The 25,970-nt window shown below is 39.1% G+C and overlaps 1 protein-coding gene across 3 annotated transcripts in view; it reads left to right on the top strand.

Moving 5' to 3' along the window:
- Nucleotides 1–25,970, top strand: part of GRID1 (glutamate ionotropic receptor delta type subunit 1) — a 1,107,390-nt gene that overhangs the window by 346,690 nt on the left and 734,730 nt on the right. For all 3 annotated transcript variants that reach the window (XM_051982367.1, XM_051982369.1, XM_051982368.1), the window contains exon 3: nucleotides 16,539–16,823. In XM_051982367.1, the coding sequence (XP_051838327.1) occupies nucleotides 16,539–16,823 (285 nt within the window). The remainder of the gene's footprint in view (nucleotides 1–16,538; nucleotides 16,824–25,970) is intronic.

Below are 25,970 nucleotides of genomic sequence, written 5' to 3'. Positions count from 1 at the left end.
TTCTGCTTTTATATGTGAGTGATGTTGCTCACTCCCCAACCCTACCTATACTCTAAAGATCTTGATGCTAGAACTAGGGTTCATCATAGCATGGGGCACATAGTAAAAACAGCATAAGAACAGCATTAACTAGTAGTCATAGACCATTTTATGGCTTGAAAGCATTTTATGTGTATTATCTTTTTTGATCCATGTGAAAACACTGTGAGGTAGGTGCTATAATCATCCCCACTTTTCAAATGAAATGTCTAAGAGTCTAAAAGTCTAAGAGAAATGTCTAGGAGTCTAAGAGAGACCAAGAAAATTGCCCAGAGCTAGATGACTAGCTTAGCTAGTAAATAAGAGGCCACATTGAAATTCAATTCTTCCTTGATCCAGTGTTCTCTCTCCTCAGCTCATCTAATAGTAAAAATAACGATGATGTTGATGACGATAGTTAACATTTGTATAGTACTATGCTAAGCACTTTATAATTATTATCTCATTTGATCCTCACAACAATCCTGGAAGGTAGGGTTATTATTGTTCCTAGGAAGGAAACCGAGGCAGACAGAAGTTGAGGCTTGCCCAACATTATCCAGCTTAAGGAAGTGAGGAATGCAGAAAGGCCCAGTGCTCTATCCACTATGCCATCAGCTATATAGTTAATGATTTATCATTTACTTTGTCCCCCTTGTGCAGCTAGCACATGACTAGGCTCAGTGAATATTTCTTAATTAATTGGTGACGAAGTTTGGACTGAGCATGAGAATCTGGGGTGGAAACTCTTGCTTAATTCAGAAATCAGATGATTATAGAACATCAGAGCTGGCATGGAAATTAGAGATCGTGGGTTTGTCTCCCTATCTCTCCTATCCCAATGCTCTCTCTCTCTCTCTCTCTCTCTCTTTTTTTAACAGAAGGAAAGTGAAGATGCAAATAATTTGTCCAAAGTCATACAATAACTTAATGACAAATCAGGATTTGAACCCAGGTCTCCTATCTAGAATTCTTCACCCAACCCTGCCATGGGCTCTCTCCATATAACATTCATTCCTCCACAGTTAGTTTGGTTGTTCTTTAGAAGGTGAATGCATATTCAAAAGTCTGCCATATTGGACAGCTTTCTGGAAAAGTCTACCAGAACTTGGAGGCATAAGATTGAAGAGTCTAAGGAGGATCACTTCTCCCAGGTCTCCACTAACCATGGCCCAGTGAAGAAAGGAAGATGACATCCATGAAGAATCCCTGAAATTGATGTTCTCCCTCTTCTCTGTCCTGCTCAGGACACATGGGAAGTATATAGGATGGTTTTGGGAGCCAAAGTTTCAGAAGGACATTGAGTTGCTGAAGCCCAAGCTAGTCAGAGGTGAGAATATCATGTCATTTGAGGACTGGAAGAACCTGGTGATATTTTTAACCTGCAGAAGAAACACACTCTATCTTTAATTATTTGAAGGGCTGTAATGTGGAAGAAAGATTAGTTTTCTATTGCTTGGCCCTGGAGAATAGAAGAAAGAACAAAGGCTAAAGTTTCAGAGGTAGATTTTGGCTTGATTCAAGGGAAAAAAACCCATAAAAATTTCACAATTATCGGAGCTGTCCAAAAAGGTCAATGGGCTTTTTTCTTTTTCTTCTTCTTCTTCTTCTTTTTTTTTTTTTTACACAAGATAGTGCTCCCCTTCCCACTCCAAGATTTTCAAGAAGGTGGATGAATATTTGGTCAGTCAATGATCAATAAACATTTATTATGCACCTACTATGTGCTAAATATAGTCTTAAACACTAGGAATATCAAGAAGGGTAAAAGATGTTTCTTATTCTCAGATGCTTACAGTTTAATGGGGGAGGGCAAGCATTTATTCATTGCTTATATATGCAGGCACTGTGCTAAGCACTTTGTAAATATTTTCTAAACAAGCAAACAATGTACAAAGAGGTCAAATTGGAAGTAATCAACAAAAATAAGTCACCATCATTAAAGGGGAGAGACAGAAAAGACTTCTTAAAGAAGATAAGAGTTTGATTAAATGGCCTCCAGGGTTCCATAAAGCTATGATTCCAGGAACCTAGATGCCCCTGAGATCCCTTTCAACCCACATTATATAATTATAGGAAGTGAAGAAAGGCTCATCACCAGATGGTTGGGTACCAGGGTAGAGTTGTAACTAGGGCAAGGTCACAAAAGCTTTGCTCCAGGGTAGAAAATTTATAGGGCACCAGAAGTACTCTCCAATTCTGTAATACATATTCTTTCCTGCCCATCTGTCCCCCCCAAATCCTTAATTTTTTCCACTGACCACATGGGACTCAAACTGATATATATATTTTACTTTTATTTTGGAGGGGTGTCTTTCCTCTTCAATATAGTTTAGAAATCTTATGATATCCAAGGCCATGCTTCCTGCACCTTTGAGCCACATCTTTGGCTCAGTTCCTCTCTACTTTCTTTCCACTTATTCTCTACCTTCAATCCTTGTGGAAAGCCAGGATGGATTTCCATTCCTGACCTGCCCCCCATTCCCCATTCCCAACTGTTGACTCCCTTCACAAAAATTCAAAGTTTGGGTTCTATAGGAAGTCACAGATATTTAGGTCACAGCAATAGTTAAGATATAGAAGGTTTTAGATCAACATCAGGGAAAACAATCATCAGATGAATTTATAGAGAAATCTTGCCAACAGGAAGACACTATTTTATTTGTGGAAGTTAATTTCAAGTAGCTCCCCTGTGGATATGGACTGTTAACTTAAGTGATCTCTGCCTCAGAGCATCTCTAGAGCATCTCTTGGCCCAGTTGCATCCCAAGCTCCATGGATCCAGCACTGACTGACCTGTTTCCTTCTTTCCAGGAACAAAGGCCTGACTTTGTAGAACGTAATAAAAGATACTTGAAAAATTGTGTGATCTCTTCCCTTCATTGACTTGTTTTTCTTGCTAGGCACCCACTGTCTAGTAATTTTATCAATGATGTTTGCTTTTTTTTTTTTTCCTGAGGCAATTGGGGTTAAATGATTTGCTCAGAATCACACAGCTAGGAAGTGTTAAGTGTCTGAGGTCAAATTTGAACTCCTCCTGACTTCAGGGCTGGTGCTCTATCTGCTGGTCACCTAGCTGCCCCTGTGTGTGCTTTTGTAAAAACAACAAAAACAACAACAACGACAACAAACAACAACAATAACAACACAACAACAACAATAAACCAGAAACTAACTTTCAGAGAGGGCTGAATTAGAAAAAGGGAATTCTGTTTTCTCATGCCATCTCTTGTACTGGGGAAGACCTAGGATTTGTTTGTGACTGACATGATGAACTTGCTTGCTATTGGGAGGCTAGTTTAAAAAAATGGTTAAAATACTTAAGCTCCCCTCTCTTGAAAGATCTTTGAGTCCCGATTAAGCTAATATCTGGTTTGACTTTGATCTGATTTTTTTTGAGCTTATTATTTTTATTTTAAAAGTCCTAAATAACTATCATTCTAATGGTTGCTCAATTAGCAAAGCATTCAAAATGGTTTTGAAATTAAGTATCATCAGGCATTCCATTAGCAGCCCAGGAGAGGTTCAGTGAGCTTTAATTATGTTTCAGGTTTGTAAGGGAGAGATACCTCTCTAGGCCTTAGCAGACAGTTATGCTAGGTTTCTTCAAAGTTTGGTGCGGCCCTATGTTGGATTTGGGTTGACCTTCACTTGCCTACGTGAAGGGTGTGTTGAGGTGAACCAATGGAGAAAGACTACCCACTTTTGAAATACAAAGTCAAGCTGGATAAAATGTGGTGGGAAGAGGGACATGTAAGATTCAGGCCTATGAATTTATTGGTTTGGGAGAACTTCCAGGGTGGATACCTCCTCTACCATTGCAAATCAGCTACTCTTTTCTAACATCTGTTCTTTTTGGTTTTTTAAATAATAGCTTTTTAATTTCAAAATACGCAAATATAGTTTTCAACATTCACCCTTGTAAAACCTTTTGTTCCAAGTTTTTCTTCCTCCCTTTCCCCCACCATCCTCCCCTAAACAGCAAGTAATCCAATATATGTTAAACCTGTGCAATTCTTCTATACATATTTCTATATTTATCATGCTGCACAAGAAAAATCAGGTCAAAAAGGAAAAAAAAATGAGAAAGAAAGAAAAAAACAAGCAAATAACAACAAAAAGGTGAAAATACTATGGCTAACATCTCTTCTTAAAGAATTATCAAACAGAGCTCCTTAAACTTTCTCTACTCCTGACCATTTTCACTGGAGAAATTTTTATGTGATTCTGATTATATAAAATTGGTATACAAATTAAAAATTTACTAATAATAAGACATCATTTCATGACCCCCACTTTCAATTACATGACTGTGGAATCACAATCCACAGTTAAAAAAAGCACTAAAAAGTTAAGTCATTTCCTCAAGGTCATACTGATGAAATAGTTCAGAGGAATGAGTCGAATCTAGATGTTCTCAAGTTGAAGGCTGTCCTATCCATTACCCCAGTCTGCATGTAATTATACTTTGCTTATTAGTAATTTTCACATGTAGCTTTGGTAGAGACACTAAAACAAGTATGTATTTTGAAGATATTCAATGATAACAGCAGGATGATGGAGCTGGAAGGCATGTCACAGGCTAGTCTCACCACCTCATTTTATAGACGTGGAAATGGCAGCTTAAAGAAATTAGATGTCAACTAGGGAATGCTGGTTTTGGTATCAGGAAGACCTGAGTTCAAATCCTGACTCAGACACTTAGTATGTGTTCCTAGGCAATCACTTCACTTCTATCGGTCTCAATTTCCTTATCTTTAAAATGGGGATAATAATAGCATCAAGTTTCAACTACCTCACATCTACCTTACTTGAATAACCTACTTCACCTACCTTACCAATTAATGAGATAATGTATGACTACAGTCCCATATTTGCAGAGCTTGTTAAAAGGGCTCTCGAGCTTTATTTATTATAAAATACCATTTATTTATGAGAATTTGAACCTACATCCTGGCTCCAGAGCCAGCATGAGGGAACATTTGCTGGGTTGAGTATAATTAATATACAAGGTATAGTTGCTACTCTGAGCTCCCAACATTCTCGATACAAATTTATTTTAGAAGAAGTAGTTTTCTTCTCTTTCAAATATTCTAAGTGCAGAATCATGTGGGCTGAATGAATACTTTAGAAAGGGCATTGATATTTGAAGGGTCTTGAGTTTATTTCAGAATCTCTTGAAGGAACTGGGAATTTTTATCCTGGAGAAGATTTGGGGGAGATATGATGAGGAAGCATAAATCAGAAGAAGGATTTGGAACTAAAGGGTCAGCTCTATGTACTACCTGTGTGAGCTTGGGGTTAAGCCACTGAACCTTTGTATATGAAGGGAACATATTGGACTAGACGATCCAGGATAGTGTTCCTAGCTTCAGACTTATGGCTCTTTACATGTCACATGAGAGAGAGGGCTGCAAAAGGCACACTTGATCTCTAGAGTACAAAATGGAGAAGCAAGGAGAGGAAGTTGGAAAAAGTAAAGAGATAGATGACATTTCAATGTAAAAGGAAACTTCCTAATAATTTGAGTTGTCTCAAAAGACAATGGGATGCTTTGGAGCAGAGTGATATTGCTCCTCACTGGAGGCCTAGCAAAGTCACTTGTTAGGACAGCCATGCATAGGATTTTCAGGAGGGTAAGTTGAGTTAGATGCCTTTGAGGTTCTTTTTACTCTGAGAATCTGTGAGTTCATATTATTGTTGTAAGACTCAAAAAGAAAATGAATATCTATCTCTCTCTGTATGTGTGTGTATGTGTGTGTGTGTGTGTGTGTGTGTGTGAGAGAGAGAGAGAGAGAGAGAGACAGAGAGACAGAGAGAGACAGAGAGAGACAGAGAGAGAAATGGACAAAGAGGGAGGGAAGGAAGGAGGAAGAGAGAGGGACAGAGAGGAAGGGAGAAAGAGGGAGAGGAAGAGAAAGGGAAAGGGAAAGGGAGAGAGAGGGAGAGGGAGTTTATGTATGTTTGCATATAAGGGAGGCAATGTTATGGGAAGAACATTAGCTTTGGATTCTAAGGACCTGAGCTCCAATTTTGCCTCTGATACTGACTACTTGGCATGATATTTAACCTTCCTAGATTTCAGGTTCCTTATCTATAAAATGGATGAGGTCCCTTTGGACTTTGTCTTTATCTTTGAAATCTGTGTTTCTGTGTGTGTATGGATAGAAATGTCTCTGCCATATTTGTAAGTATGGGTATGTATCTTTCTGCTTTTTTATGTGTGAATGTATGTCTTTTTGTATGAAAATGTGTGTGACTGGGTATAGGTGAACATATTTATTTTCCAAGAGGAGTTGCTATGTAAACTGAATGGAATGAGTCAAGGGAAAACGCTCTGTTGTTACTGAGGCACAAGCTCTCAGTCTCATCCTTTTTTGCTTAAGCTTCTACCTTCCTAATCCTTCCCTGTCATGCGGAAATTCTGGGTGTTAAAATGGATAGGTTTTTAAAAAATCAAATAAGTGATTTCCTTGTTTTCCAGACAAGTGAAGCTGGTATTTATCTTCTAAGGGTTAAATTAAGCTTTCCCTTGCAATAGGGCAGATAAAGCTAGTTCATTTAGGGACCAGTTTCAACACATGAGCTAGAAAATACTGAAAATCCAAATGTTAACATACATGCAGAGAGACAGGAGCACACAGGATGGAGATGGAGATGGATGCCATCCATCCTGGTCCAACCCAGCAAGTATGGCAAAGGCGTGCAAGGGAGCTTAGGATTGTGTTTATTATTGTGTAGCAATGGAAAGAGTACTCAGTTCAAGCTCTCACTTTGCCATTTACTATCTAAGTGTGATCTTGGCTCAAATGAGATAATATTTGTAAAACATAGCATAATGTATGGCACCCAGGAGTAGTTGCTTATTAAATCCTCTTTCTTTCTTTCTTTCCTTCCTTCCTTCCTTCCTTCCTTCCTTCCTTCCTTCCTTCCTTCCTTCCTTCCTTCCTTCCTTCCTTCCCTCCTTCCTTCTTTCCTTCCTCCCTCCCTCCCTCCTCTCCCTCTTTTCTTTTCTCCCTCCCATTCTTCCTCCCTTCCTCTCTTCCTTCCTTTCTTCCTTTCTCCCTCCTTTCCCCCTCCCTCCTTCCCTCCCTCCTTACCTTCCTCTCTCCTTTCCTCCCTTTCTCCCTACCTTCTTCCCTCCCTCCCTCCTTCCCTCCTTTCCTCCCTATACTGACTTCTTTTCTAGTTCTTCATCTCAGATCTTATGAAATCATTCTCAAATAAACTCATTTTCCTTTAAAGAGAGCTATAAGACTGAGAAGTTTTGTGCCATAATAAATAAAATAATGGATTTGAAATCAGGAAGACTTGGGTTCAAGTCCTGTCTTTGGGTGAGTTTTGTGACCTTGGGAAAATCACTCTATATATCTGAGGTAGATCCCTAGTTTAGTTTACCAGGCTGTGGTCTGTGTTATTGGAAGAAGGGTCCATATAGAAAATTCTTATACTGGCTCTTTTAAGCATTTATTTAGATAAAACTAGTAGATTAGGGAAATGGCAAGAGGCACAATGACTTGGACTTAAAATTCAGCTAAGAATTAAAAAAAAATCACTCATGGTTCCCCGGGGGATGAGATAGGGAAATTAAGTCTGAATAATGGTATAGTTAAATGGAACTTATTTAAAACCTGGACTCGCTGAGTGATGATTGATTGATGGATTATTGCAAAGCTGGAGGGCAGTCTCTAGCGAAAGACCTTGGGGAGCTGTCCTCAGCCCTCTGCTCAACTTTTCCATCCATAACTTGGATGGAACATAGATGATATATTTGTCAAATTTCCAGATGGCATGGAGCTGGGAAGGATGGTTAACACATAGGATGACAGAATGAGGATTCAAAAATCCCTTGACAGGCTGTAACAACTTCTGAGAACTTATCTAATAAGACTGAATTTAACAGGGATAAATATAAAGTCCTGAATTTAATTTAAAAAATAGAACTATGCAAGTTTAGGTAATAGAGTTAAGGGGAAAAAGACTTGGGGATCTTAGTGGTCCCCAAGTTTAAAATAACTCGAGATGAAACTGAGTCTTGAAGGAAAACAATGGTTCTTATAGTGAGGAGGGAGGAGAGAAAGAGAGAGGGGAGAGGAAGGGAGAGAGGGAGGAAAGGAGAAGAAAGGGGAGGGAAAGAGAGAGAGAGAGAGAGAGAGAGAGAGAGAGAGAGAGAGAGAGAGAGAGAGAGAGAGAGAGAGAGAGAGAATCTGTGCCCGAGGAAAATTATTTGATGATTGTGATGGCCTGAATTGGGGGTGTGGCTGTATGCTTGGAGAGAAGAGGATCAAAGATATTATGGTGATAGAAATGACCAAATTTGTCAGATGATTATGTGGGTGAGGGTGAGGAATTGAAGATGATACTGAGTTTGCAAACCTGGAGACTGGAAGGATTATTGAATCCTCCACAATAATAGGGAAGTTGAGAAGAGGCTTTGGGAGAAAGCCTGAGTTCTATTTTGCATGTGCTGATTTTGATGTATCTACAGGACATCCACCAAGCAATGTCCAACAGGGAGAGTGGGATTGGAATTCGGGAGAGACTAGGACTAGATTTTCAATCTGAGAACATTTGCATAGAGATGATGATTGCACCAGTGGGAGCTGATGAGGATGCCTAGAGAGTGTTGAGAGAAAAGAGAAGTGTTTCCAGCATAAAGCCATGATTAGAATCCAAGCATTTGAACTCCAAAGACAGCATTCTTTCCATTGTCTTGTGCTGGTACTCTGATGGGTTAACCGGCCTTGTCCTGGAAAGTCCACCTCTGACTGAGGGCCATCTTAGGCCCTATGTCCTGCTATAAGGAGTCTTGGGAAGGCCCAGCATTTGGTCTTAACAAATTGAGAAATGGCATATTTTAGTTAAAGAGCCTTGAGCTTGGAATCAGAGAACAGAAGAGCTAAAAAAGACTTTAGGCCCCTCTAGTCCACTCCTCTTCATTTTGTGTTTCAGTCCCTTTAAATCCTGTGAGTCTTTGGGATCCCATTTGGAATTTTCTTGGCAAAGATAGTAGTGTGGTTTGCCATTTCTTTCTCCAGTTAATTTTGCAGGTGAGCAAACTGAGCCAAACAGGGTTAAGTGTCTTGCCTAGTGTCTGAGGTTAGATTTGAACTCAGGAATTCAGTCTCCCCAGCCTCTGGCACTCTATGCCCTATGGCGCCACCTAGCTGCCCTATTATGTAATAGAGATAGTAATATTTGTATTCTGTTCTTCATAGGACCGTCTGTCATGATTAGGTGGGCTCATTTGGGAGCTAATGTAGTAGCTGACATATATACTGTGTTTTGTAGTTTGCAAAGCCCCTAATAATATCTCACTTGAAACTTTTGAGGTAGGTATTCGATAGGCATAATAATTATGGTATATTAATTACAATTATTTCTCTTCTCACTTTACAGATGTGTAAACTGAATTTCAAAGGTTAAGTGAATTGCTCACACAGCCAGCAAGTATCAAAAAGCAGGATTTGACTATGGGGCCCCATGCTTTCATGCTATCTCTTAATGGATTCCTCCTCACTGGAGGTCTTCCAGCAAAGGCAGGATGACACCTTGTTGGTGATTCTGTACAGGGGATTCTCAATGAGGCATGGGATGGATTAGATGGCCCCCGAGGCTCCTTTTCTCTCTTATATCCTGTGAAATGAGATAATATACATGCAAAACAATTTATAAACCATAGAGCATGATGTAATTGTCAGCTGGTCTCATTAGGAGCAAACCTGAGTTTCCTGGACCTCTTGTTGGGGCCATGTGCCGGAAGGTAAAGTGGAGGGTGCAGGTCAGGAAAGAGTGAGCGTCTTTCCTCGTGGTTAAAGGCTTCTGGGATGGCTGTTGGGTGACAGGTGCGAGGCCAGCAGCTTCCTCTGGCAGCCCGGCAGGTGAGCCGGCCCAGATGTCCTCCTGCTTGTCTCCATGCCCTACCCTTCTGCCCCAGCTGCAAATAAATAAATCAGCTGTCTGATGTGCCCAGCTCTGGAAAACGACCAGGCCAGTTAATTTCGTTCCTCTTACTGGAGGCTCCCGCTTTGCTTTTGTCATTAGATCGCATTAGTGAGCCGCAGCGATAACGCACCCCAGGAGACCATAATTAACGCCAAATGTGATGAGGTAATTCAGCTGCCCTGGCTGACTCGGAAGTCCATCTAGGCGACTGTTTGGAAAGCTCTTTGGATTTCCCCCATTGGAAAACTTCATCAGTAGGAGCTGCCTTAGCCAAACACAGTTGATTCAATTCAACCAACATTTACAGGATGTATAAGAGCCTGGCTTCCCAATGGTGACACCGGAACAATGGAGCTGCAGTCCTCAGGGAATCCAGTGGGGAATAGAATATTAATGATGACAATGTTTTCAAATAGGTTATCTCACTTGACTCTCACAGCAACTCCGAAAGGTGTGATTCATATCATTTTACAGATAGGGCCATTGAGTTAAGAGACTTGTCTAAAGTTACACAGCTAGTCAATATATAAAGTAGGATTCAAACAAAGGTTTTCTTGATCTCGAGTCATCCAACTAATGGATTAGGAAGGGACCCAAAACTCATTTTCTCTGCCCCGACCCGGCCATCACTAGCACGAGACTTGACATACAACAGGTTCAGTGAATTCTGAGGGTGAGAAATTAAGTGACTTGCCCAGGAACACATGATTTGTGTTTAAGGTAGGATTCAAACTCAAGTTTTCTTGACAATAACAGTCCACGGCACCCCCTGGCTGTCTAGTGTAGCAAATACACAAAAATAATTATTACTCTGTGACATCCTCTGGCTGTCTAGTGTGGCAAATGCCCCAAATATTTTTTACTGTGTGGCACCCCCTGGCTGTCTAGTGTAGTAGATGCTCAAAATAACCATTACTCTGGGGCACCCCCTGGCTGTCTAGTGTAGCAAATGCGCAAAATAATTATTATTATGTGGCACCCCCTGGCTGTCTAATGTAGTAAATGCACAAAATGATTATTATTCTGTGGCACCCCCTAACTGTCTAGTGTGGTAAATGCACAACATGATTATTACTCTGTGCCCCCTCCCCCCCCAGCTGTCTAGTGTAGCAAATGCACAAAATGATTATTATTCTGTGGCATTCCCTGGCTGTCTAGTGTAGTAAATGCACAACATGATTATTACTCTGTGGCACCCCCTGGCTGTCTAGTGTAGCAAATGCACAAAATGATTATTACTCTGTGGCCCCCTGGTCGACTAGTGTAGCAAATGCTCAAAATAATTATTACTCCTTGCCACTTCCTGGCTATCTACTGTAGCAAATGTACAAAATAATTATTACTCTGTGGCAACCTCTGGCTCTCTAGTGTAGCAAATGCACAAATAATTATTACTCTGTGGCACCCCCTGGCTGCCTAGTGTAGCAAATGCACAAATAATTATTACTCTGTAGCATCTCCTGGCTTAACAGGATGCTTAATTATTGTTCCTTGACACCCTCTGGCTTTCTAGTGTTGCAAATGCACAAATAATTATTATGCAAAGTTAAATTCAATAAAGAAAAAGAAGAGATCTAGATAAGATGCCTTAGGGAGTTTTGAGAAGACAAGGGAGCCTGATACAGTTTGAAGAGTACTGCTTCTGCAGTCAGAGACCTTAAATCTTGTCTCAGGCCTAATGCCTTGGTGACTTTGAGCAAGTCACTTGACTTGGGACTCACATTCCTCATCTGTAAAATGAAGGGGTTGGACTCATGCCCTTTTAGGTCCCTTTTATATCTCAGGCTCTGATACTGTGCGATTTGCCAAAGCTTCTTGGAGAAGGTGGCCCTCGAGTCAAACCCTGAAGGAAGAGGATTTCAAGAGGAGAACTGAGGTGTGAATGTGTTTCAGGCATGAGGGATGCCTATGCAGTGGAACGAGGCACGAGAAGCCAGGGGACATGAGCAGGAAACAGAGATTATGAGTCAAATTTGATTAGTGCATAGGGTATGAGGCACACTCATGCAAAGCGAGGTTGAAAGGTGGTTTGGAGTTAGATGGCAAAGGGACGTGAGTAGTAGGCTAAATAATTTCGATTTTGTCGCAGCAAAGGTGACTGCTCAAGCAGATCTTTTAAAACAATTTTTTCTATGTCTCTCTAAAAGGAAAAATAATAGTAAAAGTAGTCTAACTTTGTCTCTTAACTGAGTCACTTATCCCATAATTTTCTGATTGTATCAGAGTTAGGGGATATGTAGAAAGAGTAAGTTTGTGCCTAGGGTCACACAAAGCCTATTAATTGATGTTGGAGTTAGAGAGTGCCTGTGGATTCCTTGCCTGGGTTTGGAATAATTTAAGGAACATTTAGTCTGGCACTGTTATTTTTCATGAGGAAACACTGTACCTAGAAAGGTACCGTGACTTGCCTAAGATTAGTTGTTGAGTCATTTTTCCATTGTGGATCATTATTTGTGAGCTTATTTGAGGTTTTTTTGGACAAAGACACTGGAGTCATTTTCTATTTCCTTCTCCAGCCCATTTTACAAATGAGAAAACTGAGACAAATAGGGTTAAATGCCTTGTTCGGGATTAACTCCGCTAGGAAATATCTGAGACTGGATTTGAACTCAGGTCCTCCTGACTCCCATGCTGGTACTCTATCCACTATATTACCTAGCTGCCCCTGCCTGAGATTAATCAGAACTACAATTCAAATTCTAGTATTCTGAGATGAGATCTAGGGATCTTTCTATTAGATAATGAGGTGATTCTTCTCTGTGTTGCTCATGAACAAAAAGTCACCTAGATCAAGCCTGGCTTTTTACATACTTTCTTCTTAGAGTTTTTGCCTTCAGACCTGTTGGATTTTGGGATTGTGGTGAGTAAATTCCTTCTGGATGCTGAAGTGAAAACCATGCAGATTACCCCAAAGTTTATCTACCTCCAGAGTCTGGGTCTTTCAATATGGAGTCTTGGAGCTGTGCTGTCTTCCCATGGTACAAGCAGATTGAGTAGAGGATTTGGATCCATGGGGTCTTCTCCCCCAAATCCATTGAAGACTATCTATGAGGAAGGGGAACAATAGTGGAGATTAAGTGGCCAGAGTCCCCTGATTGAGTAGGTGTCTCATAACTATATGATAGTTTGATAAATGGAGAATTTTTTTATTTTTACTACGTGCCAGAAAGTGTACTAAGTGCAGAATATACAAATACAGGCAGTCTCTGCCCTCAAGAAGTTGGCATCCTGATGTGAGAGAAATCACATAAAGGGAGTTAGAAATATAAAGGAAGGGTGAGTAGAATATCACACTTAGTATAATGGTTAGGGAGATGGCCAGAAAGTGGTGTGGAAGCCTAGGTCTCGGTGAGGAAAGACAAAAATCACCTTTAAGATCCCAGAGAATGAGTTCTGATAAAAGAGGGTTGAGGAGGATAGCCAAGAAGGCAGTGACATGACTTAGAAATGACAGACAGCTATGGTGATGGCCTAGTTTTAGGCAAGATAAGGGACAAACTCATATACTAGAATTGGGAAACCAGGAATTAGGGTGATCAAGGTTGAGGTCCTGTATGGTAAGGTCATGTCATAAAGAGCACAGGTTATCTGCACATCCTTCCTCAAACCCTCCACCCAGAAGTCCTTGCTTCACATAAAATAGCTCAAGTGATCTTCTTATACAAGGCTTTTCCTATAAAATGATAGCACCTATGTTTACAGAATTTGTATTTCCTGGCCCTGACCCGTGCTTCCTTGTTACTGTGCTTTTATTTTTGCTGTCGCCTAAGATTGCTTCTCCTTGCCACTTCTATATCTATTGAATTCCTACTAGTCTTTTAAAATCCAACCCACTTTATTCTGGGGTTGCTAATGATTCCCCATTCCCCACAACTTTGAACTTTCTCTAGCATTTTTCTGGTGTTTATTATATGTTATTCCATATTATAGTCATTTATGTCTCATTCATAAGTGGAGCACTAGAAATATCATGAAGTGAGGGCATGTCTTATCTAAATTTTAGAGGTGATTAGATGGTACAATGGTTGGAGTGCTAGGATGGTGTTGGGAAGACTTTAGTTTGAATCCTTTCACAGACACCTGAGCAAGTCACTTCATCCCTCTCTCAGATCGTTTTGATGTTGTTCAGTTGTTTCAGTCATTTGAGTTTTTCTTGGCAAAGATTACTAGAGTGGTTTGACATTTCCTTTTCTAGCTAATTTTACAGATAAGGAAAGTGAGGCAAACAGGATTAAGTGATATGCCCAAGTTTAGTGTCATGTAGCTAGGAAGAGTCTGAGGCCAGATTTGAATCCAGAAAGAGGAGTCTTCCTGACTCTAGGCTCAGCACTCTAGCCAAAGCATTTCCTAGCTTCCCCCAGATTCAGTTTACTCTTATATAAAATGGACAATAATATTAGTGTCTTCCTCATAGTACTGTTGTGAGCATCAAATGAAATAATATTTGGAAAGCTCTTTACAAAAAATTAAAGTCATATAAATATTATTATTATTATTTTATAATTGTTATTTGTTTACTTTACCTAGCGCCTAGCACAGTACTCTGCTTAAAACATAAACTTAATAAATACATTGAATATAAATTTCATATGTTTATATATATATATTACTAGTAATAACCCATCAACAAGAATTCACAGTAGGAACTTAATAAATACATTAAATATAAACTGTACATAATTATATTACAAATATTTATAACATAATAATATTGTATATTATATATATAATCAGTAATTGTTAGAACTTTTCAAGTGCATTTTCTGTATTTATGTAAATACTCCAGTGTTTGTAAAGCACTCTATATACATTATCTCATTTCTATATTACAGTATTCCTATAAAACAAATGCCCTACAGGTATTATAATCCCCATTTTAAAGATAAGCAGACCAAGGATCAGGAAGCTTCAGTTACTTCCCCATGACCATACAACCAATAAACACTGGAGACAGGATTTGAATCCATTCACAATACCATTTTCAGCACTCTATCCATTGTACCACACTGCTCCTTCTAAGGAACATTGAGTGGCACTGAACATTGAATGCTTTTTGATGTTATTTCATGCCCCCAAACCTAGTTTCTTGGAAACCTTTAAAATTCAGCCACATTTTTGCTGTCAAACACTAAGTTATTGCATTGAAATTCTGTCTTGTTGAAACTGAAATGTGAAATATATAACCCAAGGAGGAGAAAATCTGGTTGCCTTTTAGTAGTATTGATAGACTAGCTAGATCTTTCCACCAGCACTTCTCCCTGCTTCTCTCTGTAGGCTCCCCCTCTTTTTTCCCCCTCTCCTCATCCTCCCCATGTTTCCTTGGTGAATCAAAGGAATCTCTGCAGAACACCCAGCATTACCAGAGTAGTTGAAAAGTTTCCCTCTTGTAGCAGATGGTCTGCCATCAGTGTTTGGAAGTTATATGTGCTTTCCCTGAGTCTGGAAGCCAGTTAACACATCCCTAATGAATGTTTGCTACTCATTGGAAGCCCTGGGTTATGCTGGGAGATTTCAGACTTTCCTTTTGGCTGGCATGGCCACCTGGAATTGCTGTTCTCATCTAGCATTTCGTATTTAGGATTCCAAAGGTTCTTAATTATCAGTGGTTTTTCATAAACATTTTTTCTAGGTGCTGTATGGTATTGCAAAATCTTGAAATTATAGTTGGTATTAGTCACCTCCTTTTCTCCTCTTCCCTTGTCTTCTTCTCTCTTGTCACAAGGGGACACCTTGTGCTAGGTGTCTAAAATGAGAAATCTGACACATTGGGTGCTTTTTCTGAGCATTGGGTTCTGGGAACTGTATTCTTTGTGCTCTGTTGGATCAAATACACAATATAGTAGAAAATGAGAGCCCTGAATTTGAAGTCAAGGAACCTGAGTTCAAATTCTGACACTTCCTGTGTGACTTTGGCCAAATCTGTTCCCTACTCTAGACCTCAAATTTCACATATCTAAATGAAAAGTTTGGACTAGATGCTTATAAAGATCCATCTGGTGTTTGATTTCTGATTTTATGATTCTCCCTGTGCTTTGGTTTTCTCACCAGTAATCAAGGATTGGACTAGATTAATACCCTTCCAGTTGTAAATCTCTGAATGTATGTAATACTTTAGTGATGTAATATGTGATATGGAGGAAACCTGGTTATGGTGGGGGGGAAATCCTTGCTCTTTGTATCAGAAAATCCAAGTTCCAATCTCATCTCTATTACTATGAAATGAAGGGATTTGACTAAATGAGACTGGGCTAGATAGCCTCTAAGGCTATACCTAGCTCCAAACTCCATAACTCTGGGCTTCCTAATGTCCTTTCTGTTTCTGAAATGCTGTTTTTCTTGTACATTGGGTCTAGACTCCAGCACTATGAATTTTAGATATTATTGGGGGTTATATTTTTACTCTAGATAACTTTTACTTCAAGGGAGACAAATAATGCCTAGTAGAGGACAATTAAAGCCATTCCCTGCTCATGTGTTTCTCTCTCTCTCTCTCTCTCTCTCTCTCTCTCTCTCTCTCTCTCTCTCTCTCTCTCTCTCTCTCTCTCTCTCTCTCTTATTTTCTGCTATCTTCCCAGCCTGTGACCTGATGACACAGGGTATCCTGGCCTTAGTTACATCCACAGGCTGTGCATCTGCCAATGCCCTGCAGTCCCTCACAGACGCCATGCACATCCCGCACCTCTTCGTCCAGCGGAACCCTGGAGGCTCTCCCAGAACAGCATGCCACCTGAATCCCAGCCCGGAAGGGGAGGAATACACACTGGCCTCACGTCCACCTGTTCGCCTCAATGATGTGATGCTCAAGCTGGTCACAGAGCTACGGTGGCAGAAATTCATTGTGTTCTATGACAGTGATTATGGTAAGTGCATGGATTATCTCTCCTTTCTTTCACGGTATGGTTGCACAAACATTGAAGAGATTCACCAATGACCTTCGTCTTCCCCCCCCCCCCCCCAAGAGTTTTACTATATTGCCAATCCTGCTCTGCATCAGGGCTTCTTAAATCTTTCCACTCATGACCCCTTTTAACCCAAGAAATTTTTACACAACCCTACACATGTAGATATACAAATCAAACATTTGTTCATAAGAAATCATAAAGCTATTTGTTTAAACATAATTCTTTGGTATACATGTAATTCTACCATTTATTAAAGATGAAAGCAAATTTGTATACTAATGAGTTGGATGATCTTATTTATCTTTACATAAAGAATTAGTGCTTGGCAGAATATTGGATACCTTTTATTGTTTCCAATTTTTTTTTGATTCCCACATTCAATTATGTGACCTCAGATGGTGTCATGACTCAGTTTGCAATACTGTAAACATATTGACTTTGAACCTCTCTCAGAGTTCTTTCACCCCTTTGGATCAAATAGGGAGAAAGGAGAAGCCAGAAAGCTGAATAATCAGTAAACTTTCCCTTTATTCCTTAGGTAATGGAGAACTTATTTCTCTTATTTGTTAAAGAGGATATAGCTAAGAAACTAAAACTAATACTAATCTCTCCAGATGGATAGCAAAACTGCTAGAGAAAAACCACCTTGTTAGAGCTCTAGTCTGACTAATTTTTCCTTTTTTTTTTTTAAGAACAAAATGTTAATTAACTGCTTTGGTTAATGGCATGGATTTGTGTTAATAGGTTGAGGAGGAAAGTACCCTTTAGTCATCTGCTTGTCAGGGCAAGCTCATGATGAAGCATTTATTTCTAAATTATTTTATTGTTTTTGAATGTTTACTATGGCTTTGTTTCTTGCTTTTACCCAACTAGAAAAAATGATTCTAGGTAGATAGAAGAAGCAATGTTAGATAGTAGAAAACCAATTTTGGAGCAAAGAGGATCTCCGTTCAAATCTGGGCTCTGATATATCCTAAATGTATGACTAGATCTGAGTGTTCAGGGATAACGAACCCTTCAGTTCTTCAGACAACTCTCCTTCTTCTTTTTAAAAGGGTTTTTCTTAAATGAATAGAAATCCATTTTTTCTCTCTCTTAATTCCACCATATTGAATTAAAAATTACTTTTTACAAATATAATTATTTAAAACAAATTATACTATCGACTATGTGTGTATACATTCATATACATATTCATTCATCTATGTATGTGTGTGTGTATACATGCATATTATAAAGAATATACTGGACTGCATCAGTAGAGAGAGATTCTTAGCTCCCTGTTGCAATGAAATCTGAGTCCAGATCTAGTCATTCTCAGTTTCTCCCTTTTCTCCATGCACCTCTATCCAGGTTCCTAGGTCTAGAGTGTTTTTCTGGGAGGGAAGTATACGAATTGGGATTTGATGTGTCAGGCTTGTGAGTCTAATCGAGGATTCCGTTTCAGTGACTGAGATGTCAGGCCCACCTTGAGTCCCCTCAGTGTGTGTCAGTGTGTGTCAGTCTTGCTGTAAGCAAAGTTCTAACCATTGATTGTCAGGAAGCTGCCTTAGAGTAAAGTCACCATTGGCTTTTTGTTCAGTGACAACAATATCAGTTTTAACAACAGAGCTTTAGCCCTTGAGGTGAAAGCAGACAAGCGTTTGTTAACAGAGCCGAGGAGGTACCAGTGTCATATGCCACAGGAGTGTCCTTTGCAAAGATAAAGGACCTCTTTGTAAATGACATGTTTTTACATCAAAATTCATCCTAGACTATTGAGCCTTGCCAAATGCTATTCATCTTGGATATGGGATGGGGATGGTCATAGGTCTGTATGGATGTATTGGCAGGGACTAATCCTTGGCAGTGAGGGCACAGATGAAGAGGCCAAAATTTGGTGCACACAAGAGAAGAATTAATGCTAGTTTAGTATAATTGTGGGATAAGCATTTATATTAGTGTAGACATGGAAAAGAGATTGCTGCTCTTTGGTGTTTCTATGGGGCATGGGTCTGCACTGGTAACCACACCTTAATTAAACTAAATAAGAAATTGATTCTATTTTATAGACTTGTTCTAGCTTTAAATGTTTGGCTGCAGATGATTGCTATTGTCAGTATGGTGTACCCCAGACTCCAACTATCTGGAGACAGCCAGAGGGCAAAGAAAATCTATAGGGATACCATTATTTGGTTGATGCTGACGGCAGCTTGGGCAGGAAATTAGCTTCATTCATCCTGGCAGCAGGATCAAGACCCTAACAGCCAGTATATGAGTCCTGCACATGGCTAGTTATCACTTGCAAACTAGACGCTAGTTTTCCCATGAAGTTTTCCCCCTTCATTGTGCCTAATGCTTCCCTATGTGTCTTCTCTATGTGGATTGTCTCCAATTTAACATATATATATGCGCATAATTTTTTTACATATAGTCTTTCCCACTAGACTGTGGATTCTTTGAGAGCTAGGACTGGTTTTTTTCTCCCTTTCTTTCTTCTTATCCTCAGCACTTAGCACTGTCTCTAGCACACCAAGGCTTAATAAATGTTTCTTGATTGATTGATTATAATACTTCTTCAGGGCACTATAGCTCTGTATATACTGGCTAAAATATTTACATGATCTGTTCTGTTTTAAAACTCTATCCCTAAGATACCTGATGGTTTAGCACTTCATCTCCCATATTAGATTGTATGTTTGTAGATAGGAGTAATTAACTGGTTCATTGTTTATTTTTCTGTATGTATTGTACAGTTTGGTTCCTTTGTGGGCCCACATAGTATACATGTGCTATTGGGAAGTGAAAGGAATTCAAAAATGAGCCTGGAGTAGATGAAATACCAATAGGTAACTTGCCAATGATAAAAGTCATATCACTAGCAAGTTTATCCCTAAGCTTTTCTCTGAGAGCTATTAGCCTATACCCTTGCACACTAATTGAGCTAGTAGATCATTGCTGTGGGAGGAATACACACCATCACTATTGCATTGAAGAATAGCTTTCTAGAGTCTGTACTATGCCTTTTAAATTCCTTCAGTCATTTTAGCTATTGTAGTTTGCTTCCTCGAAGTATAATTTATTCTCTGATATATTTAACTAAGAAAAGAAATAAGCATGTGTTTGCATATGCCTAAATACTCTGCTTTCCTAAGACCCATAATGTTGTCCTGATCTCTTGAGCAAATATTCCATTTCAAGCCTTCCAAGAAGGATTGAAAGAGCAAACAGTCACTGTGCTGAAATAAAGACGAACTGGTGACAAAGGGAAGGAAGGGAACCATGACCAATCTGGAAGAAGTATTTTCCCAATTCCATTCCTTTTCCTCTCCTTGGGGTCCTTGGCTCACAGGTGTGGGAGATCAGGCAACAGACAAAAAACCTTTGCTGCTTTTCTCTTTGTACACCGGCCTTCCTCTAAGAACCCTTTAGGCTGGGGAAGGCATGGTTCCTGCCCAGGGTAACCTTGGGGCTGCAAGCCTAGGCTTTCATAAGGCATGCTGAGGTTAGGGCTGTCTGGGCTCACAGCCAAGCTTGCTACAGTTGAGGGAGTTGGGAGGTAAAAATAGAGAACATGGTTAGTATACCATGAGTGTAGAAGACTGCTATCCTAGGTGGAATCTTGGTAGAAAATGAACTGCCATCCCTTGGAGCTTGATGCTATTGCTCTAGAGGAGCAAGGGTTTGTGTCAATAGATAATAGAGGATGGCATAGGCCCTTTAGTCACCAGCTCACCAGGGCAATCTGTAATACTGTCTTTATTTGAAAAATATTCTATTGTCTTTGGATTCTTTCCCTTCTGGACAATATGCTGGCCTTTTATTCCACTATTTTGGACCACTATTTTCCTTTCTAGTTCTTAGCTCTGGTCTAGCCCTTTGGATTTAAGGAAATCTAATTCAACTTGCTTGGCTATGACTTTCTTTTCTACCTCCTTCCCTTTCCCAACCATTCTTTCTCTTTCTATTGACCAGTTATTCATTAGCATGTGTTAGACCATTTCTATAGAGGAAAGATCTGATGGGAGGCAAGAATTAGACCATAGCATGCTTTCTCAACTTCTCTCCCCTTCCCTCCCTTTTCTTCTTTCTCCTCCATTAGTAATTTTCATAATCACCAAGTCATAGAATTTTAGAAACATTGGCTTAAGAAGGAGAGCCTGAAGGTCATCTTGTCTACCTTTCCCATTTTCTAGATGAAGAAACTAAGGGACAGAGAGCTTTCAACTCACTTAAAGTTACATAGATAATAAGTAACAGGACCAAAATTCAAACTCCCATTCTAACACACTTTCCCACCAACCTGTGCTATGGATTATATCGGCTTCTTGGTATTAGGAAACAGATAAGGACCCAAGTTAGTAAAGAAATGTGACTTATCACATATAACTTATCACATGCGTAGTGCATGGGTGTTTGCAAGTTATTTATATTGGGTCATATTCTGCTCGACCTTGCCCACTGAATTGGTCCCAAACTCCAGCAACTCAACTCCCTGCACCAGTGCAGACCATTTAGCTTTCATGAAAAATATCATCTGATGGCTTTCTTTTTTATTGTTTTTTTGGTGGGTTTATGATATGCTTTACATATGTTATTTCATTTGATCCTCATAACAACCCTGTGTAGTACACACTATTAATATCTCCATTTTATAGATGGGAAAATTGAAGGTGAGGTTAAATGACTTACTTGCCCATGATCACAGCTAGTAAATGTCTAAAGTAGGATTTAAACTTAGAACTTCTCAACCCCAAGTCCAAGACTATCCATTAAGCTACCTTACTCTAATTATCAGATTATGCAGCTGTCTAAAAATTGTATTCTCTAATTTTACACATTAGAAAACTGAGACACAGAGATCAAGTGACTTGTCCAAGGTCATATAGATAATATGCATTAGAGGAGAATTTGAAACTAGCACTTCAGACTCTGGAGACAGTACTTCTTCCACAGTAATTACAATACAACAATTGTTGTGAAGCCCACAGGAGCATGCTTCGGAACTGGATGGTGCTTAGTCATCATCCATCCCACCCCACTCCATTTAATATATGGAGAAAGTAATGTACAGAGATATGGAACAATTCTTTCTGTATCATCCTACCTCTATCACAAAGCAGCACACTCAACTTCCTGTCCACAGCCATACCAATGATTCGTAATCTAATATGGCACACATGACTTATTGAACAATGGGCAGAGTAGCTCTGTTAATCACAGAACATTTGTACAGATAAGCACAATAAGGTCAGCTCTTTCTAACTTCATTTTGGATTCTTTACTGTGTACATGTTTTCGTGTGTTGCTATAAACATCCTTGTGTTAGATTGTTGATTGACAATACTGATAAAGCTGACATTTATTTAGATAACAGTTTCTACTTTGAATACATTGTGGATTTTGATTCTCATTATAATTCTGTGATGTAAAAAGTGCTAGTTTCATTCATTTTACTTTACAGAAGAGGAAACAAAGGCAGAAAGAGCTTAAATGAATTGTCCAAGAGTACTGAGTTAGGACTGAAATTTAAAGCCCTGTCTCGTGTCCTCAATTCAAAAGTTCTTTCCACTAGGCTACAAAATTCATCAGTGACATCAAGACAAATGGATTAGCCTAAATTAATTTCTTTTTGACCTCTGGAGTTTATAAGTCCCCTTAGTAAGAGTGAAGAATGAAAAACTATTATAACCTCAGTGGAACACCCTGAAGAATATAAAGCTGGTACATGGCCATGTATACACATCACCATCAGCATCATAATCAGATATATTTGTACCCAAGTTAAAGAGAAAACACCTTCAGATTATCCTGAATTATTTCAGGTGTTTTTTGCCCTTATTTTTTATTTTTAACAAAGTATGCTATCATTGATTTCAAACACTAAGATAGGGCTGGACTTCACCTTTCCTCAGTGATCAGTCAGTATCTCGATAGCTAGCAAACATTAAGGAGGGTCTGGATAGACCTTCAATCTTGAGTAGTTATAAATGAGCCTGACTTGCTGTGGGGCCATAGAACTTAGATATAGAGCTGAAAGGGGCCTTATATTTCTAACACAACACTTTCATCTTAAACCTAGGGAAACTGAATCCCAGAGAAATGGAGGACTTGCTCAGGGTTACAGGAGATGGAAGTGACAGATCCAGAATCTCAATGCAGATTTTCCTATTCAAATTCAGTGTTTCTTCTTCTGAGCCATGATGTCTTCTCTATTCTCTCTTGCTCCCAACCCCTTCCTTATATTAAATATTGTTATGGCCTAACTCAGTTTAGAACAAAGAGCATCAGATACATGTAGAGTTTGAATTCTTAATCTGCCTCTTACAAGTTGTGTGACCTTAGCCAATTTACTTCATATCCTGGGATTTAATTCCTCATGTTTGTAACATGAGGAGATTCAATTAAATCATAAGACCATAGGATCATCAATTTTGAACTTGAAACAAACTCAAAAATCATTTTGCCATAACTCCTTATTTTATAGGAGAGGAAAATTAGTGTGTTCAGGCTCTATTAATTGGTAAAAGAAACAAGTAGTTAGGTGATTCAAGGGCTTCAAACCAAGCCAAATCATCTTTTTTGAGTTCAAATCTAGCCTTAGACACTTACTAGGCTATGTGACCCTGGACAAATCATTTAACTCTTTTTGCCTTAGTTTCCTCATGTGTAAAATGAGCTATATAAGGAAATGGCAAATCATTCCAGTAACTTTGCCAAGAAAACCTCAAATGGGGACACAAAGAGTCAGACACACTAAAAACTGTGCAAATATTATCTAGTTTCTTTAAATGATCTCAAAGACTCTTTCCTACTTTAATAAAATATAAGTATGGCCCAGGACTAGTCAGATGTCCCAAAAATGGGAGTCAGGTGTTATAGTGGGACAATATGAGCAGCACATAACTCTGTGGATAAAGAGAGAAAGAGACAGAGAAGTAGAAGGAGAGGAAGAAATTAAGAGAGAGACACACATACACATAGAAACAAAAAATGAAAAGAAAAGAAAGAAGAAAGAGAAGAAATAAAGAGAGAGAGATGATTTCATATGTACATAGTTTGCAAGATGCAAGATGTCCCTTTTGGGAACACGCCATCCAACACATTTTCCCACTTGTTGTGACAGTGAAGGGAGAAATAGAAGAGAAGCTGACATATTGGGGAGAAAACCTGCAAAGTAAAAATAGTAAAAGTTTGGGTAAAACTGAGAAACTATTCAACTTGCCACTTTGTGTGTTTGTGTGTGTGTGTGTCAAGGTGATAACTACAGCTTGCTGTAATTTTTAAAACAAGAAGAAAATCTTTGAAAGCCTTGGCCACAATCCCAGGAGATGGCGATGTCACTGAAGAGTTCTAAGAAATAAACTCAGTCTGAAGGTCATTGTATGGCAAAGTGGAAAGAGCCTGGGGCTGGGAATCTAGACACCAGAGTTTGGTTAGGTCCAAAGCTCAGTTTTGCTATAGCTAAGGATGATGCTGCCTCTAAACTACAATTTCCAAGTTCAAAGAGACTTCAAATGGCATCTAGTCCAACCCAGATGTGAAGAACGGATCTCCATTATAGCATAAAGGAAGGCAAGACATTGTAATGGACCAGAGAGCTGAAGTTCCAGTCTAGAAGACTTGCATCTGAAATCTATAATAAATACTAGCTAAGGCGAATCACTTTTCTTCTTTGGGTCACAGTTTCCTCATCTACTAAGTTAGGGGTGGTGGTGAATCTGACAACATCTAAGGTCTCAGATCAAAATCTATGATTCTATTAATTCTGAGACCATGGACAGCTCCCTTTCCCTTCATATACTTCCATCTATAGACTGCCCATTCCACATCTGGATAGCTGTACTTGGGAAATTTTTGTTCCAAATAACAGCTTTATTCTGTAAATTTGTAGCTTCTATCTGTGGTTACTTGCATTGACCTCTGTGGTCAAAGCAGAACAAGTCTAATCGTTTTGTGTGATGGGGCTGAAAAACAAAAGAATTAAATAAAACAAAAAACAAACAATGGCAACAACCACCAAAACAAAACCTCAAGACTCTAGCTATTCTTTGGGATCTGAATTCTTTCATTTCTGTTGACTTAAACAAAAGATAAGCCTTGCTTTTTTCATGCTATTTGAAAGATGGCGGTGGATTCTCAGCTCAAACTTGTACAGGAGAATAAAAAAGCACACAGCGACTGGCTTGGGGCCCAGGGATGTGCTTTGCCCTCCTCTCTTGGGATTCTTTGCTGTGGCTTTGATAGCAGATCAATCAGCAGCTTTAATAAGATCAGAACTTCTAAGGCTTAGTACTAACCAAGGCCCTACTTTTTCCCCTTATATCGATCAACAGATGGAAAAACTATTAGGCTTGAAGTCAGGAGACCAGGGCGCTAGTTCTGTCTTCAGCACTAATTAGCTGTGTGATTGTGCAAATGTCACAAAACCTCTCTGGGCTTCACATCCTTCATCTGTAAAATGAGGAGTTAGATGGGGGCATGACAATGGGTCAGGAATACTTGACCTTCCTTGTATTATGGACTTCTTCAACAATTTTGTGAAGTCTATGAACTCTTTCTTAAAATACTATTTATGAAAGCTTAAATAAAATCCACAGAGTTACAAAGAAAATGAATTGTATTGAAATAAAGATGCACTTTTCTTCCTATTCAAATTTACAGACCCTCTGAAATCTAGCTTTAGAGTCTTTGGGGTTCTATGGACAGCAGATTAAGGATTTCTGGCATAGAGAAAAGAACACAGACATTTATGCTGGAGTCCTTATATATATAATATATATTATATCATATAATGTATATCATATAATATATATATATATGGATATAGTCAGTTTCTGGTTTTGTTTATATAACATATACAATCATATGTCATGTGCATATACACATATATACACACATATACACACATATGAATCTGCACACATATACTTTACCTCTCTCTCTCTCTCTCTCTCTCTCTCTATATATATATATACACACACACACAACACAAACACAATACACATATATAGAAGCACCCACACATATACATATATAACAGCACACACATACGTACCTCTTAGTATATATACACATACATACAAATGTGTACATAAGTGTATATATTCATATTTAACCTCTTAG

Source organism: Antechinus flavipes, chromosome 2 (genome assembly GCF_016432865.1).
Source record: "Antechinus flavipes isolate AdamAnt ecotype Samford, QLD, Australia chromosome 2, AdamAnt_v2, whole genome shotgun sequence".
NCBI classification, from domain to species: Eukaryota; Metazoa; Chordata; class Mammalia; order Dasyuromorphia; family Dasyuridae; genus Antechinus; species Antechinus flavipes.
Note: the sequence above shows the minus strand (reverse complement) of the source record. Positions and strands in the feature narration are given on the sequence as shown.